The sequence below is a fragment of the Bemisia tabaci genome, chromosome 2 (genome assembly GCF_918797505.1).
Source record: "Bemisia tabaci chromosome 2, PGI_BMITA_v3".
Classification (NCBI taxonomy): Eukaryota; Metazoa; Arthropoda; class Insecta; order Hemiptera; family Aleyrodidae; genus Bemisia; species Bemisia tabaci.
The window spans coordinates 75,166,928-75,184,470 of record NC_092794.1 but is presented as its reverse complement, the minus strand read 5'-3'; the positions used below and the strand labels follow the sequence as shown (position 1 = coordinate 75,184,470).

The following is a 17,543-nucleotide window of genomic DNA, read 5'->3' as shown; positions in this document are numbered from 1 at the left end:
CGTAATTTTTAAATCATGTGACTAAATTAGACCAATGAGAGCGTTTGTTTTCCACAGCGTACCCTGCGCGTATAGGATGCGCACAATTTCAGTACTAATCTCAAAATGCCGTCGGAGTCGAAACCTTTGTTGACAGCCCAAACAGAGAAACCTAATCATTATTCGTGAGTACTCTTTTAATTTAATTTAATTTAATTTTAATTCCAATCTTTGTGATGATACTGATCCAAAAATACCAAATCCAATCATCGTCTAATGTTGCAGATATCTGAAAGAATTTCGAGTGGAACAATGTCCCCTGTTCCTACAACACAAATGCACACAACATAGGCCTTTCACTTGCTTTCATTGGCATTTTATGAACCAGCGTCGGAGAAGGCCCGTGCGGAAAAGAGATGGATCTTTTAATTACAGCGCTGACAATTATTGTACAAAATATGACGAAACCACGGGCCTCTGTCCAGAGGGTGATGAGTAAGTAAACACCACTTTTATTTACTCAGCTATTGTTTGGAGTTGGCCAATTAAGCCTAACCTTTTTAGCCAGGATTCTAGTATAATTCTCCTTTCTCAGCGCATATTTTTACCAGTGGCCTCTGTCTCTTGATCCTCATGACTTGTAACGGCGTTTATGCCCTCTTTATGCATTACAAGTCCCCTGTTTTGGTTGTTGGTTGTGATAAGAGATTTTCTTGGTTAACCTGTGTGCTTGCATACTCACCCTTACTTTGTTTTGAAATGGATCACCCCATAAGATACCCACTTATTCGCAAGTTAAGTGGTACTGAGGAATGCTCCTCAACTCCTGAGTCCTCAAAGTGATCGTAATGCTAAGTTTCATCGGTGCCATTGCCACTTTTTTGCAAAGATTAGGAGAAATCACTGATTCTCAGCCTTCGGGAGAACACAAAAATCGTAGGTTGGAATGTAAGCTAAGATCTGAATTTAATTTGATATTGTCAATAAGAACTTCAATGCAATTTGCAGGGAACTATAGTTTATAGACTGGTGAATTCTGATTTGAAAATATCAGGGGGTAGATCAATGCTACAGAGAGGAATTTGTGGAATTCAATCGTCGGTGATGAAAGCTCCAAAGTAATGGATCCCGAAAGTTCAGTAAATTCACTGTTTTCCTGGGAGAGACTGCAAAACCAGACTATGTGCCATCTTGAATGTGTTTTTCTAATAAATGCGCAAACAGAAATGAACTTGAACCAAACCTAACTCGCGGGGATGTAATTTTACTGTTGCTGACCCGACAAAAATTTGCTACTATCAACCACAAGTGGCTAGTTCAAACCGAAAGCTAAAATTTTTCTACTCAGAAGGCAACTGAAACTGGGTTTCGGTTTGATTTCTAACTGCTAGACGGTGTTCTTGCTCTTCAGGCTGTAATTCAGCATTTTCTTCTAATATTGGGGCCAAGATTAAATTGACGCAATTTAAACAGATCATTTTATCGATGTAGGGTGGCCTGTAATAGAAAAGCATATTTTTGTTTCACTTACCTTGACCTATACAAGCAATACCTGGCTTTTACGGACTGCATACCTTAGTGTGCCAGTGTAATGCTCTTGAAAGTAAGACTGCCCTTGTAAGGTGTGCACCTTCACTCCACGAAATCTTCGACTCCAATACCTGATTTCTTTTCATCTTGAGGTAGTTTATATAGTGCACTACACACCACACAAAATTGGGTTCTTAATTCTTCCAAATTACCTAAGATATCTTTAGTCGAAGGCCAAAGCAGACTAATATCCAAATTTGATTTAATATTTCTCTTTTTTTTTCCCCTTATTGTTATTGTTTCCCCCCTTGTATTTCTGCCCCTTGCTAATTAGAATCATTCAATCCCGTTTTATGGTGTCAATGACTTAATTTGTTAAAGGACCTTTACAGATGAATGGATTTACGACCAAACCTACCTTTTGAGTGTAACAATTCTTAGCCAGCAACAAGCGATAAACCCTTAAAAAGCCAATTCCAGCCCATTTTTGCTAACTTTGGCAATTCTAAGGCATAACATTTTTAGCTAAGTAATGGTTGAAATTACAAGCCAGTATCATGAATTACTCAGGAATCATTTAAGAAATGGCTGCCCCTAATTTTTGCAAACCCTAATTCCTCTCTGTTTGGGCTATCATGCATGCATTAAAAGGTAGATTGTTACCTAGTGCCTTTGAGGAGAGCCAAAGTGAGGAAGGTCAAGAAAATAAAAACCACTGAAATTCGCTTTTTTGAGAATTGCGAAAATTCACTTAGATTTACTACTGGATATTTTATAAGCAAGTGTCAGAGAAGGACATATTTCACCTTGTTCCTTTTACTGATCAACTAACCTTGTACACTAAATTTGAACTAACTCGATAATGGCAGGGCTTTGGACGAGGTCTTTTTGACAGGGGATGACTCTCTTGGATATTTTTCTAGACATCAATAATGATTAGATTTGTTTCCCACTCAATGGAGAAGTTAAAAAATAACATTATATACTCATACTGTAAAGAACTGCTCATCTGTGCTTTTGTTATCCGTTGCAGCTTTTTTACCATGAAAACGTGGCATTTCTAGACATGACATGACAGAAACTGGTGTCTAGGACAAGAATTGACCATATGAGTGGTTTTTTGTAATTTATTTGTCAATTATATGACTTAAGTTTTCCAAATATGATAGAGAATTGACCAAGGTTGTGATTTTTGCTAAGAAACAGAGCTTGAAATGACATCTTATGTTTGTGTGTTTTTTTTTTTTTGGTGGTTTCGATTATTAATTATTTTCGTTTTTCGGCGCAGGCTGCTGCCTTATTGCACCGAATAATTGGTACTTTACTGTATTTAGTAGCTTTTCCCTCATTTTGCAATTCAGACTTAAGTAGTGTCTTAGATGTTTAGCTAACGACGATCATTATTGTTTCATTACAGCTGCCAATTTCTACATAGAACAGCTGGCGACACGGAACGTAGATACCACTTACGGTACTATAAGACATGCATGTGCGTCCATGATACGGATACGAGAGGCTTTTGCGTCAAGAATGGGCCGCATTGTGCTTTTGCACATGGCAATCATGACCTGAGACCACCTGTTTATGACATCAAAGAAATTCAGGTAATCTAATTTTCCCCTACAATGAATGATTAAGGGCGATTCCTGTCAAATCATTCAACTAGTAGTTGACTGTCTGTTAAGGTTCAACTAGAGATTGGTGTTTTGTCAATTTACAACTACTGGTTGAGAGGCTGTTAATGGGCTGATTTTCAACTGGTGCTTTTTCTGCCTGTTAGGTTTCAACTAGGACTTCAGACAAAACATTCGTTCCGGTTCTTCGCATTTCACTAGTTCACAAAGAGCCAGATTTAACTACCTACTCCGTTTGCGGACCCTGCCACCCGCACCCTCCTCTTTGCAAGGGTTGTTCTGTCGTCTCGTTCAACTGCTAATTGAATTTTCGGCAAGGGTTCCCAGATATTAGATACAACCTGATGTAGGATTTGAGGGAACAAATCATGTTAATGCACTGTTTGGCAAGTAGTCTTTGTTCAGTAACTAGAGGATGAAAATCAGTGACAAGACTCTCCTTTAGGTCAAACTGGAAGTTACCTTTAACTGGTAGTTCGTCAACTAGCAGTTGAGACCCCATTTGACAGGAATAGCTCTAAAATTGGAATCAATTGATATAATTGTCAAATGATCATGGAACGCTACTGACAGCCCCCATGCAGGCAGCACTGAAAAATATTTCCAAGAAGAAGTACAATAAAGACTTACTAATATGAAGCCTTTCAATCCGAAAGGTTTTGGAAGTTGAAGGTGAGACTGATCTTTGTGAAGCAAGTTCTCTACCTAATTGAAGGAATGGCTCATAACTCCTCTGGGCTCATCCGTACCATGGGCCATGGTGCGCACTGTCTTTTGTCTGTATAAAAGTTTTTCCACATGGTTTACTTCTTCAATTAAGAAACAACTTTGAGTGGTTTTCCTGTATGGGTATTTATGAATTCCTATCAACATATCACCATGTTTGTCGATATTAACCCTCTAATTTTGGCACTTACTCTGTAATATAAAATCACAAGGTTAACTTGTAACGCTTTACGCATGAGGCACAAAGTGCTTCAGTGGGTTGAATTGTTAAATGGTAAAGGGGTGTAGCCTCCTGGTGGTGAATTAATTTGTAATACTTCTATCATTGCACAGATGATGCTCAAAATTTATATCCGTAGGTGTTAATGTTGAGATTCAGATTTAAAAAAAAAAAATCAGGACCATCGCTTTCTCTAGAAGGTTGCCAACGAAAAATATTTTCTTAAAAATACTCATTTTTTAGGCCAATAAAAGATTATTGGTAGGTGATGAGAAGAAACTAAGGTCATGTTTGGCTTCAGCAGTGGAAAGTAAGTTGTGAGTCTTCTTGTGTGGCTTTTACATAAATATCCAATTGTCGTCAAAACCTTAACAGTGCTATCCAGTTATCTCTAAATTCTTGAGACCTGTTTTCCCCATTAATGTCTGTATTGCATTTTTGATACATTTGCAGGCCTTGGAAAACCCAGATGGTGAGGGGAATTCAACAAATGGGCCAAATGCTCTAGATAAAGAAAGAAACTTAATGAACGAAGATCCGAAATGGCAAGGTAGGTCTATCATAAATGTTCAGTCTTGTGGATGTAATTGTTTAAAGCGTACCTTCCTAATTTGTATAACCTCTTATCTTACATTATTAACCATGATCAACTTTGCCTGCCACAGCATAGTACATATGTGGCGGAGAAACGGTCTCAGGAGGAGTATACTTGCATCTGTACCTTTATCTAAATTTTCTGCCATGGCGTCCAGTATGGGATTCTAATGAAATTGTGAGAGTGAGTGCTCTTGAGCTTAGTTCTTGAGAATGGCTGTAGTGGACGAAGAGTGCGCTTTTGTGAAAATGAAAAAAAAAAAACTATCAGATTTGCATGATAATCCATTTTTTACCCAACTGAGGGGCGCTGCTCCTACATTCCTAACTTAGTTGTCAAAGAGTTAAGTGTTCAGTTGGTATGAACTGTTTGAATTTTGCATCAGCTGGAACATCATGAACGACCACAATATCCTCCTCTGCACATGGTCAGAATGTAACATTTTCTTCCTCTTCTTCTTTTTTTATATATCATCGCTGCTCTGACATAAGAGTGTATCTCTATTGAAAGCATGGAATCATAAGAACAGAGCTCACAAGGAGATTAAGACATGCTTTTATGTCTGAAGGGCGATATTATGTATATGTCAGATACGTTAACCAAACATCCTGGAGACCAAATGCATTATATTTTGCAATGAGGAACTACGATGTCTGACTCATTTTTTTGAAATTTTGTATGTACCAGGCAGGTGCAGATCCCTATGCAGGTAGGCAATTTTTGGATGAACCAGAACTAGTAGTTCCTTATCATAAAATGTAATCAAAATATTGTAGCTATCTAATGCAATATGATCGGGAAAGACAGTAACAGGTCAGTTGCGTCAGTCACAGAATGGGCCTGTTGCAAACTTTTGCTAGAGCAAAAATAAGAGTTGTTTCTTATAGATAATGCCTCAAAAATCACGATGAGCGCATCGGCAAAGTCTGAAATGCACTCATAACTTCACAATCTGCGTAAGAAATTTGCGTTTTTTTAAGCTTCCCGCTTCAAAAACGATACTACGGCACAGGCGAACATTTTGTTAGAGGAGTCGCTCCATCGTCGGCGATATTCATCATGGCCGACGCTTGCGCGCAGTTCCGCGCGTACTTCGAGGAGAGTTCAAGGTCAATCAATTCGGGCGTGGAAAATATGAACGTAAACACGCCGATTGTTATCTGGTCTAATCCAGTTCAGGTGTTATCTCGTCCCATCACACGTGTTTTGGCGGATTGGCGTCGGCCATGATGAGTATTGCCGACGATGGAACGACTCCTCTTACAAAATGTTCATCCGTGCCGTAGTATCGTTTTTGAAGCGGGAAGCTTAAAAAAACGCAAATTTCTTACGCAGACTGTGAAGTTATGAGTGCATTTCAGACTTTGCCGATGCGCTCATCGTGATTTTTGAGGCATTATCTATAAGAAACAACTCTTATTTTTGCTCTAGCAAAAGTTTGCAACAGGCCCATTGTGTGTTGATGATTTCATATCATGGTTCAGCAGGAAATAATAATATTCGTCCAAACACCAAGTTTCCACGTTCAATAGTTTTAGAGATATAGTCCGTCGAATAACACAATGTTTGTAATCTGTTGCAATGTTGCATACCATGGTTTGCTCCACCTCGATTTCATTCGTTTTATCATTCAGCAACCAAGGTGGAAGAAACTTTGGTATGCACTATCAAGGTGGATGATGTCATACACCATCTTTTTCAAAGGGTGTCATCTCTGTTAATATTGAACGTATGAAGTAGGTGTTGGGACAGATCTTATTTATTGTAGCTAATCTAAAAGCTTAAACCATCTAACTGCAATTCTGTGACTATGGAAATCGACCCACAACTTTTGAGCACCAGGCATTCTCTTAAAAGTAACTTTGATTGTCGACGTGCGTCCAATCTACATTGCTCAAACAGTTTATGACCCATAAATTTTATCAGTTAAATAAATTACTGAGAAACTTGCTCTTCAAACATCACTTTAAATTAATCAAGATGAGCACAGGTCCTCAATGACTTCATGATTTTTGCAACTTAGAAATCTGACAGACTTCAGTTTTCAAGATTTTTTTTTCCTCTGATCATAGGTATACAAAATCCTCAATTTTCTCTGGCTCTTTATTTTTCCTTCAGGTCGGTCCAATTTTTTAATTCTGTATTAAGATTTTAACAAATTTTCAGATTTTTCTGTAGATTAGTACTCAATTATGCACGGACGCAAAGAATAATGATTTCAGGTGGACTTCACTGCTGGTGATGCATTTTCTCAGAGCATAAGTGTAATTCAAATATTTTCAGCTATTTTAGTATACAAAACACCCTTACTTACAGGACTCTTAGCTGGCTGGTTTTGCCTTTGTGTGGGCTGATATAAGGAGATGTCTCACTGGAAACTTAGTGAAACTCTAAAACCGTGGCACTCTTTAGGTACAAGTTGGGTTTTACCTCCAGGGGTTTTCTTACTCTTTTTAGAGTGTCAACAATATCTATATTTTGCAATGTACTAATTTATTTGGATTGCTCTTGTAGATACGAATTATGTACTGTCCAGTTATAAAACGGAACCTTGCAAGAGGCCGCCCAGATTATGTAGACAGGGATACGCATGTCCACAGTATCACAATAGCAGAGATAAAAGAAGAAGTCCAAGAAAATTTAAATACAGGTAATACTTGTTTCTTCTCTCATCTCCTTTTTTCCCCTTATTTTCATGTGCTAAGTTTCCATGAAAACTTTTCAGAAACAGTTCCCCCTACCCCTCCCCAGAACTCCCTTAAATATATGATCTCAAAAACACTATAACTCACGAAATTTTGAGCAAACAAGATCCTTGATGGTTTGCTTGAAGGCAAGTGACCAACCATGAAGCTCTTGAATCACATGAAAGTGGTGCAATTAGGCATGCCTGAGCAACAGTTTGCCAGCTCTGGTCGTTTGCTTGTACGAGAGTCAGTCACAAGTGGGACAACCTTTATATTCAGCGAAATGTTTGGTTTGTCTGTCAACAGATCAACGCCTTGTCCCAATGTCAAACATGGCGATGAGTGGGGTGAACCAGGGAATTGTGAGAGCGGTGATACATGTGCTTATTGTCATACACGCACAGAGCAGCAGTTTCATCCTGAAATCTACAAATCAACCAAATGTAATGATGTTCAACAAGCAGGCTATTGTCCACGCGGTGTTTTTTGTGCTTTTGCCCATGTTGACCGTAAGTGAAACCTTTTTTTCCTTTTTAGTCGTGCGGCGAAGCCGTTTAGACTCTAGGTTTCGCCGGAGGCTAAAAAATGTTCACACTTTTAGGCTAAGTCCAAGAGGAGAATTTTCGAGGAACCAAGTAACATATGAAGTATTGATATCAATGCATTTTGGCCCAATGGAGATGTTGCATGTGTGAGGAATTTGCGATTTGACTGTTGATTCTTGTGTAAAAGTTCGCGAGAAACACGATGCACGGTGGGCCAGATCGTGTCCGTAGCGGCGCTTAATTGATAACTCCAGCTAGATCAGGCATATCGTTCCAAACATGATGATTTCTAGGGTAATTTGATCTGTTCTTTCCAAATTTTGTGTCAAAAAACCGGCAAAAATGTCTAAATGTAGGTTTTGGACGTCGAAAGCTGAAGAAATTGCTCGATAAAAAAGAGGATCTTGTGCTCTTATAAAATGGGTTAAAAACACAATCATCGAACCGAAAAATGCAATCTTATCATCTAACCTTGTAATTCTATTGGAAGGAGAATATTTTCGCTTTTGTAGATCCGAAAAATATTGATTTTTAGCTGCAGGGCATGAGATCATGAGATCAAAGTTGCCCGAAAAATAAGCCTTAAAAAATGAATTTTTCAGAATATTGTAGACAGGAAAAGTGTCATTGCGGTTCGTTGTGCAGTTCTCCTTGGTATTTTTAGAAAGCATATATCCTAGAGATACCATATACCAAAGCACAAACGGTACAAACCGGTACAACCATATTTGTCGGATGCTTATTTGACGTGACCTCCAATTTCCGCGAAAATCAGATGTAGAGGTTTTAAGGAACTACATTACACAGTAAAGCGGCCAATGAAATAGTTTAACACAAATTCATGTTTTAAGGGTTTTTAAGGTTTCTAATAGCATTTCTCGCTCTTTCGATACTTTAGGGTGGAAGGAGGGGGAGGGGGAGGCCGACCAAAATCAGACAGTCAAAAATTTGTTATGGTTAACAATTTTCTTGAGCTCAGTAAATAATGATAATTTTTTTTACATCCGTTCACGCATTCAGCCCAAATAGGACTGGTTTTAAACCAATTTGGCAATGAATATGAAAATTCTACCATCACTTCGCACCTAAGTTTATAGTGAGTTGACCATCGCTGACACCAATATAACTGATGAAATTTCAATTTCATTGTTGGACTGAAAGTAATGTAATATCGTATGATTGAAGTCACTCAGATAACTAAATATTGACTTCTTTAAATACAGCTATGCCTATTTTAGTGTTACACCCCTATTAAAAGCTATTGTCATTGTGTAAATAATGTGTTATTTTCGGTAAGTTACTGTATCCTGAGCTGTGTACGAGTCGGTTCTTGTTATTGCGTTATTTTCATACCAATACTAATGTTTGATCGAATTAAGAGAATTCGATATAGAATCCTCCTCTCCCTCGAAGATATCATCCTCAAGCACGCAAGATTGCATGAAGTACAGTTCAACAGTGAAGTTGAAATTTCATCAGTTATATTGGTGTCAGCGACGGTCAACTCGCTGTAAACTTATGGTAGAATTTTCTTATTCATTGCCAAATTGGTTTAAAACCAGTCCTATTTGGGCTGAATGCATGAACGGATGTAAAAAAATTATCATTATTTACTGAGCTCAAGAAAATTGTTAACCATAACAAATTTTTGACTGTCTGATTTTGGTCGGCCTCCCCCTCCCCCTCCTTCCACCCTAAAGTATCGAAAGAGCGAGAAATGCTATTAGAAACCTTAAAAACCCTTAAAACATGAATTTGTGTTAAACTATTTCATTGGCCGCTTTACTGTGTAATGTAGTTCCTTAAAACCTCTACATCTGATTTTCGCGGAAATTGGAGGTCACGTCAAATAAGCATCCGACAAATATGGTTGTACCGGTTTGTACTGTTTGTGCTTTGGTATATGGTATCTCTAGGATATATGCTTTCTAAAAATACCAAGGAGAACTGCGCAACGAACCGCAATGACACTTTTCCTGTCTACAATATTCTGAAAAATTCATTTTTTAAGGCTTATTTTTCGGGCAACTTTGATCTCATGATCTCATGCCCTGCAGCTAAAAATCAATATTTTTCGGATCTGCAAAAGCGAAAATACTCTTCATGCAATGGGTTTACCAGTCAGATACATATAATGGTTTGAGGTTCACGAGTGCTCTGTGAAATGAGCTAGTATACAACGCGCGCCTCAGGTTGCAGAAATCTGGGTTCATCACATGTCACATGCTGCATATCTATCTACGTGGAAACCGCAGATATAATGAATATTTTAGATATTCCCATGTAATTTCGTGATCAGTAGGTATCTGAGCATCGATTAAGATAGCTCTGATGTGGAAAAAAAAATGTCGAAAAATTGCATTTCGCGCCGCTACGGACACGATCTGGCCCACAGTGCGATGGTGCCACTGGTTTTCTCTGAATTCAACTCCTAAGCTCAAAAAAAGCTCTCAAGTTGAGGCCAAAATGGAGGGGATATCCCACCCCACCCTGAGAGTCCACGTCTGCATCAAGACCAACTCTCCATGCAAAGATAGGGAGCTAATACATTGACAAGGCTGCCACATTATTTGGGGACTCCAAAACTGAAAACACGGCAACCCTGCTAATGTATTTGCTCCCTATCTTTGCATGGAGAGTTTGTCTTCATGTAGACGTTGACTCTCAGGGCAGGGTGGGATATCCCCTCCATTTTGGCCTCAACTTGAGTGCTTTTTTTGAGCTTGGGAGTTGAATTCAGAGAAAACCAGTGGCACCATCGTGTTTCTCAAGAACTTTTACAGAAGAATCACCAGTCAAATCGCAAATTCCTCATTATGCAACATCTCCATTATGCCAAATGGAATTTCTGATCATTTAGGCATGGTTTGGTAGCGTTTAGCAATCAACTGTGACCAAAATGTAAAGAACCCACACTGGTGCCTTTCGGCTCAATGTCGCCGTATGGCATTCTTTATCATCAAGTCACTGTTGAACATTTACTTTTAAGTAGCATTTAGCAACCAAGTATAGCCAAAATTTCCAGAACTCATACCTCAGATGTTCAAAGAGTGTTAACATGTGTCGCCAAATGGAATTTCTGATCATTTATGCATAGTTTGGTAGCGTTTAGCAATGAACTGTGACCAAAATGTAAAGAACCCACACTGGTGCCTTTCGGCTCAATGTCGCCTTATGGCATTCTTTATCTTGGAGTCACGGTTTAATAGCGTAAATAAGGCCAAAATTTCAAGACTCCAAACTGGTGCTTTTTGGCTCAATTCGCCCAATGGTATCTTTGATGATTCAGTAATGGTTGATATTTATGTTGATTAATTATTACTGTCTGAAAGTGAATCCTCTGGGAGAATATTATAGGGTTGGTTCAAACAACTTTTAGAATTTTTTTCCTTAGCGCTAATAGACCCTAAGCGACAACTTCAATTCATGGAACTAAAAGTTTTCAATGTTCATAACCAATTTTTAAGTTTCAGAACTCACTAGACCACATTATATTCATGATTAATTTAATGAATATCGCTGTGAAAAGTTGAGTTCTCCTTCGATTTAGCACTTTTTGTCGTTACCTTAAAGACCATACAGAAAGTGCTAAATCTAAGGAAAACTCAACTTTTCACTTTGATGTTCTTTAAATTTATCATGAATATAATGTGGTCTAGTGAGTTCTGACATTTAAAAATGGGTATGAACATTTAACGCTTTATTTTCCTTGAATTTAAGTGGTTTTTCAGGGTCTACGGTAAGAAAAAAAGTCTAAAACACATTAAAAGTTATTTGAACCAACCCTATAATGTTGAGCTATGACGTCTACTTTCAAGAACCCTTACTTGTGCCTTTCAGCTCAATTTCGCCAAATGGAGTTATTTATGATTGAAGTCGTAGTTGAGTTGACTATGCTGATAAAATATCATTGGAAAATTTAGGTTTTACCATCATAGTCTTCTAAAAATAACCATCATCATTACTGCACCAACCAAAATCTAGCCCAAAAAAAAAATAATTCGGCTGAAAAAGTGGGAGAAGTTGGGGATGTGCAGTCTCAAAATAAAAATACCTAGCTGTGATTGGACATAGCTTTGCTTTCATTGAGACTTTCAAATTTTATGAATAAAAAACAGTAAGTGTTTAGCAAATACAGTTAGTTTTGTCCTTACCCATAGACCATACAAAAAGAGCTAAATCGAAGGAGAACTTAGCTTTTGACAGCGATGCTCTTCAAATTTTTCATATATACAATGTGTTCTAGTGAGTTTGGATGGTAAAAAATGGTCAGGAACATTTAAAGCTTTATTTTCCATGAATGTAAGTTGTCGTTCAGGATAGATTCTGACTACTAGATCCTTACTAGAGTAAGGAAAGAAAGTCTAAAATTGTTAAAAGTCACAGAAAGACGCGAAAAAAGAAAAAAGTCGGAAAAGGAAGTCAAATTTACATAACAATTAAATTAACATAAAAATTTCGTAAAAAGTATTGGAAATTACGAACAAATGTATTTACGTAAAAACTGTATGAAAAAGAAAGTTAATTTTAATTAAGAAAAATAATCTTGGTAAATAAATTTCTCACGTAAATTTGACTCAAAATTCATTTAAAAAACAGGGCCGGATTTGCCTACTTGCAGCCCATGGGCCGGATTTACCTACTTGCTGCCTATGGGCTACCTGTATTTTGCCGCCCCCTTCTCATTCGTTTCGAAACATCAATAATAAACAACTTAATCGGCCCGAAACATTAACAGAGAAACAACTAAAAACGGGACTAAGGCCGCAAATAATAAAAAGAAACACATAAAATATAATAAGAAACCCAGGACGTTTCGCAGGGATCACACCCGCATTTTCACGCGGCAAAACAAGAAAAATTAAAAGAAAGGACACTATGCCCCTCTTTACTAGCAAAAGTTCGCACGGAACTTTGCGCGAAAGTTAAGTTCCGTAAACCTATCTATGTGTGAACAAGGCCTTCCATTTGTAAGAAATGAAGGTAAAAATTATGCAAGAAGAAACATAAATGTGGTTTAATAATTTTAACTTCCGCCACCGCACTGTGTTTGGCGCAATGCGTGAAGTATTCCTACAGTCTTGTAGGCGCTATGCGTTTCACGCCGACCGCCGCACAGTGGATTGAGTCAATTAGAGAGGTCGGACATGAAATTTGTGACAAAAACTGCAAATGTTGATGTTTATTTCGTCACATTTTAAAGTTCAAGGGGTGATACTGGAAGAAAATATCACGAGAAAACCAGTGGAACAGCTTGCAGAACATAAGATTCTTGTATAAACGAAGTTATGAGCGTTTTAAGTTCCCAAATTTTTTCCGACCTCTCTCATTGACTCGATTCACCGTGCGCCGCGCTGAGGGCTTCTCCTTTTCATCTCAAGTCCTCATCATCATTGCTGCACCGCTCCATGCCAAATTGCGTGTTTAGTTTCTCTCTTAACTCGACTAATTAAAGGTGCTGTCTCTTGTGTCACCGAAAGACGCTTTCTCGTTTGTAATTTTTTTTCTGAATCCGATTTTTTTTAAACCTACATTTTAAAAAAATGCAAAATTTTCCGCCCCCTGCGTTAAGAAATGAGAGATGCTGTACTTAATTACCTAATGCATCTGACGAGTTTTTCAATTCAAAAAGGAACGTATGACACTCCACAAATAAATCACGTTTGAAGCACAAACCGGAAAAAACACGATTTGTCAAAAGTATTCATTAAGTATTGCACTTTCCACAGAAGCATATTGCACAAAAATGTCACTGTAACGACTTCCGGATATAGTTGTGACCAACTTAGTGCTCAAAATTTTTATTTGTTCGCTCTCTAAAAAAAATGGTCCATCTCTGAAACTGTGCTCACCAAAACTGACAAAGATCCCAGGGTCACATGCTGTCAGTGGTCCCTGAGAGAAGAGGACATTTTTCAGGGTTGAAATCCTTCCTCTTATTTAATTGTTTTTTAAATAAACTTATGCTAGGACACTATCCCTAAATAACAAACAGACCAATTTGGCTCCAATGCTTCGAGCTCTGCACGTGTGCACTTGAGTTTTTCGTTTTTATTACTCTCGCCAGGGTCGGTCTGCCCAGGGCCGAAGGGGGCCCTCCCTCCCCCCTTTCTCCTCTTAGAGTCACTCTCCGGAGCTTCGGCTCCGGTGTGGCCGCGACCGTTGCGCCGCGTCATTTTTGTGGGAACATTGATAAACGTTTCGAGTAAGGCCCAGTTCGGGTGCGATATTCTATCGTTCGGCGACTGGCCGCTACGCGGCCCACCCCCCTCCCCCAAAGACGCTCCGCGCCACCAGACTATCGATATTTTAGACCAAAATATTGTATCGATATTTCAACGTTGATATGTCGTCCGTATCGATACATTTATCTCTAGAAATATCGAATCAATTTTTCTTTCTTTCTTCTGCTGAGTTGTGTGTTTTACACCTCGGAAAGTCGGAAATTATGGTCAATTTTTCATAGTTCGAATTTCGGATTTCGCTGGCCAGGTTGTACAGACATACGTCACAGGGTAAACAAACCTCAAGATGCAAATACCTCCCTTTTGTTGCTCTATGTAGGTATAGGACTTTTCGCGTGGCTGCGCGACGGTTTGTTAATCTGTGGAGGTTAAGCTACATTCACGCGTCGCAAGCAACCTGGCGCGTCTGCTTCTTGCTACTGCGAGCGCGCCTTCATTTCCTCCCGCACGCAACAAGGACAATCGCGATGATAAAGAATTCCATTCGGCGAAATCGAGCCGAGAGCAGGCACCACGAGTATATACATATGGGTTATTTTAGTGATGGGTGGGATTTTATTTAAAATTCCTAGGAATCCTAGGTATAGTATTTACTGTAGTAAACAATGAGCTTGTTCAGCAATTCGTAATTCTTGCATTTTTGGAAACTAGAGAGTGCACAGAGTTCACAGGAATTTTCCCCGATTTTTTTGAGCAATATTAACCCACGAAATACGAGTCCAAAAGTCCGTATTTTGGGCTCCCATTTAAACGCGCGCCGCTTGGCCCATCTCAAAATGGCGCCCATTTTCTCCGTCCGGCGGTGGCCACACTTCTGACCCGGCGTGCCGGCGAGGTACCTCTGCATGCCTCTGCCGTGTGTGGGCCAAGCGGCGCGCGTTTAAATGGGAGCCCAAAATACGGACTTTTGGACTCGTATTTCGTGGGTTAATATTGCTCAAAAAAATCGGGGAAAATTCCTGTGAACTCAGTGCACTCTCTTGTTTCCAAAAATGCAAGAATTACGAATTGCTGAACAAGCTCATTATCATTTATTCCATCACTTCTTCGGATTATTCATTTTTAATCAATCTATATTCATGTGAAGTGTTGCTCATCTGTATTTCCATTAATTTTTTCTTTCCCTGGAACCTAAATGTATATTATGAGTTTGAATCCATCAGAAATTAAGTCAGTCAAAATCAAATTTAACTATGTATGACTCCAGTGAAAACAATTTGTATCTCGCAAATTAAAGTGATAATTAAAGCAACCATACTGTGTCAGAAATGTTCCAAAATTACTAGGTAAGGCTTTTATCAGCTTATCATCTGATGCAATAATTTTAATTGTGGCATTTCATCCGGCATGTCGCCGCACGACTTCTATGATACTGAAAGTCTCACATATATAATTTGAAAGGGGGGGGGGGCTGCGCCCCCTCAGCAGGTAGCTTTTGCTACTTGTTAACATTTGTTGTTATGATGTCCGCTCTCATTGCTTCCATAGGGCTATTAATAATATATTCTTGAGGGTCAGAAGTTTGACAGTTCGCTGTCAGAGGGTGTAGTTAGAAATGACAGACGAAATGTCTAGACCTGACTGCGAGCATATTACAAGGTACAAGGAAGAAGAGAACAGTCAGTTAGTCATGTTTGTGCAAGTGAGTCCTTCTAGTAAGTATTGATTGTTAACACTTTAATCTCCTGCAACCTCCTTAAAAAGTGTGTTTTATTCAGTCAGAGATTGCATTTGACCCTCTCTTTTTACCTAGGAAAATGCTTCACTCGCAGTAGTAGCCCCAGTTGCCAAGCAGAGATTCCGGTGAGCGTGTGCCAAATGACTCATTCGAGTAAAAAGAAATTGGAAAATGCATAAACTACTATTTACTACTGTTTCTGACTACCTGACCTGTACAGCTTGTATTCCAACATCTGCATTATATCATGGAATGCTGTTAGCAACTCTGCTTTTTTGTTCGACTTGATGTGAAAGAACTTTGTATCTTGATCGAAAAATATGTCAGAAATGAAGGAATTTCCCACTCAAAAGAAATCCTGCTTTCCAACTCAGAATTTAAAACATGTTTTTATGGGGAAATTATCAGGACTAGAGAAAGAATCCAACTTTTCTGAATTTTCGACTATTCGATAATCTTACTTATCGAGACTTCAGTGTACTTCTTGCCTAATTGTAGGCATAGTATGGTGGAACTACAATATTTGCCAATTTCTTGCTTTCCGCAGAACCTCGAGATAGCGATAGAGGAAAGAGGTGCTCTATTGTAGCTCTCTGCGTAAAGATAGCATTTATATTACAATATTTTTAATTTTTCCTGTCAATTATCCACAGGAAGGTATCAATTGCACATGTAAATTTTTCAAATTTTGAAGAAGTGCAAAGGGTGAACTGCTGTAGGAGCCTTAATTAGGTGCCTTATTTTAGCAGCCTACACTACTTATGAATATTGAACAAAGTCTCTTCTAGATTCGTGCATAATTAGATTTTTTTTGTATGTATAAATATTTCATGCCATTAAATCAAATTAAATATTGTTTCAGAGGAAATGACGATAGCGCGGGAACTAGCAGCTCCTTTAGAAGGTGGAGCAACATTGTCGGATATACTTTCAAATGCTCTTTCACCACTGGATCCTAGTAATAAAAATTCAGATTCCAATTCTCCAAAGAAGGAGGAGCAAAGTTGTGATTCATCTCAAAACGGAAGTGGAGATGGGTCTGAGTGCGCGTCAACAAGCAGCATGGGATCAAATAGTTCTCACAGCAAAGCACCAGGTGCACAGCTCTCTCAAAGCAGAATGATTGAGAACAATCACCTCAGCTCACCGGTCTTCAATTCCCAGCAGCCACAGCATGAGGCTATCCAAGCTGTAAGTGCATATCCATAGTTTCCTTAAGTGATCAACATTTCTCGTGTCAAGGGGTCCATGTAAAAATGTAGGGTGTCCCTCTAATTTCTGAAGGGAAATCAATATTAAAACAGAAAAAGATAAAAATAAGAGATAAACAAAAGAAAGAAGAAAAGAAATATTTTCAAAAAAGAAATTCCAGCCAACTCAACCGGACTTTCAACTGAAAAATTCTAGATTTTGAAAGACTCGAAAAACTCCTAAACTGTAGTGATCAGGAGCATATCTACTGGAGAGTTAATTTCAACAGTAATTCTAAAAGTAGAGTCAATTCCATTTACGGTAATTTTTTTGTTGAATGTCAGCCCATACACTGTAGTGTGTGCAAACCAAGTAAACAGAGTAAAAATTCGGGCATTTTTGGGCAAACCGAGAATCGCAACCATGGATCTCGGTGTGGAGCAGCTAGGTCGCCGAGCTCATAACTCGAAGTATTGTTACCATTGTGTCCACGCCGAGCCTTTACCTTGCAGC

At 38.7% G+C, this 17,543-nt stretch overlaps 1 protein-coding gene across 1 annotated transcript in view; it reads left to right on the top strand.

Annotated features, from left to right (window-relative positions):
* Nucleotides 1–6: 6 nt before the first annotated feature.
* The window catches only part of unk (RING finger protein unk), a 45,501-nt gene continuing 27,964 nt past the window's right edge, over nucleotides 7–17,543 (top strand). Inside the window, exons 1-7 of the mRNA XM_019056230.2 lie at nucleotides 7–164; nucleotides 265–474; nucleotides 2,927–3,113; nucleotides 4,543–4,639; nucleotides 7,199–7,334; nucleotides 7,678–7,880; nucleotides 16,702–17,030. Of these exons, the coding sequence (XP_018911775.1) occupies nucleotides 106–164; nucleotides 265–474; nucleotides 2,927–3,113; nucleotides 4,543–4,639; nucleotides 7,199–7,334; nucleotides 7,678–7,880; nucleotides 16,702–17,030 (1,221 nt within the window). The 5' untranslated portion in view covers nucleotides 7–105. The remainder of the gene's footprint in view (nucleotides 165–264; nucleotides 475–2,926; nucleotides 3,114–4,542; nucleotides 4,640–7,198; nucleotides 7,335–7,677; nucleotides 7,881–16,701; nucleotides 17,031–17,543) is intronic.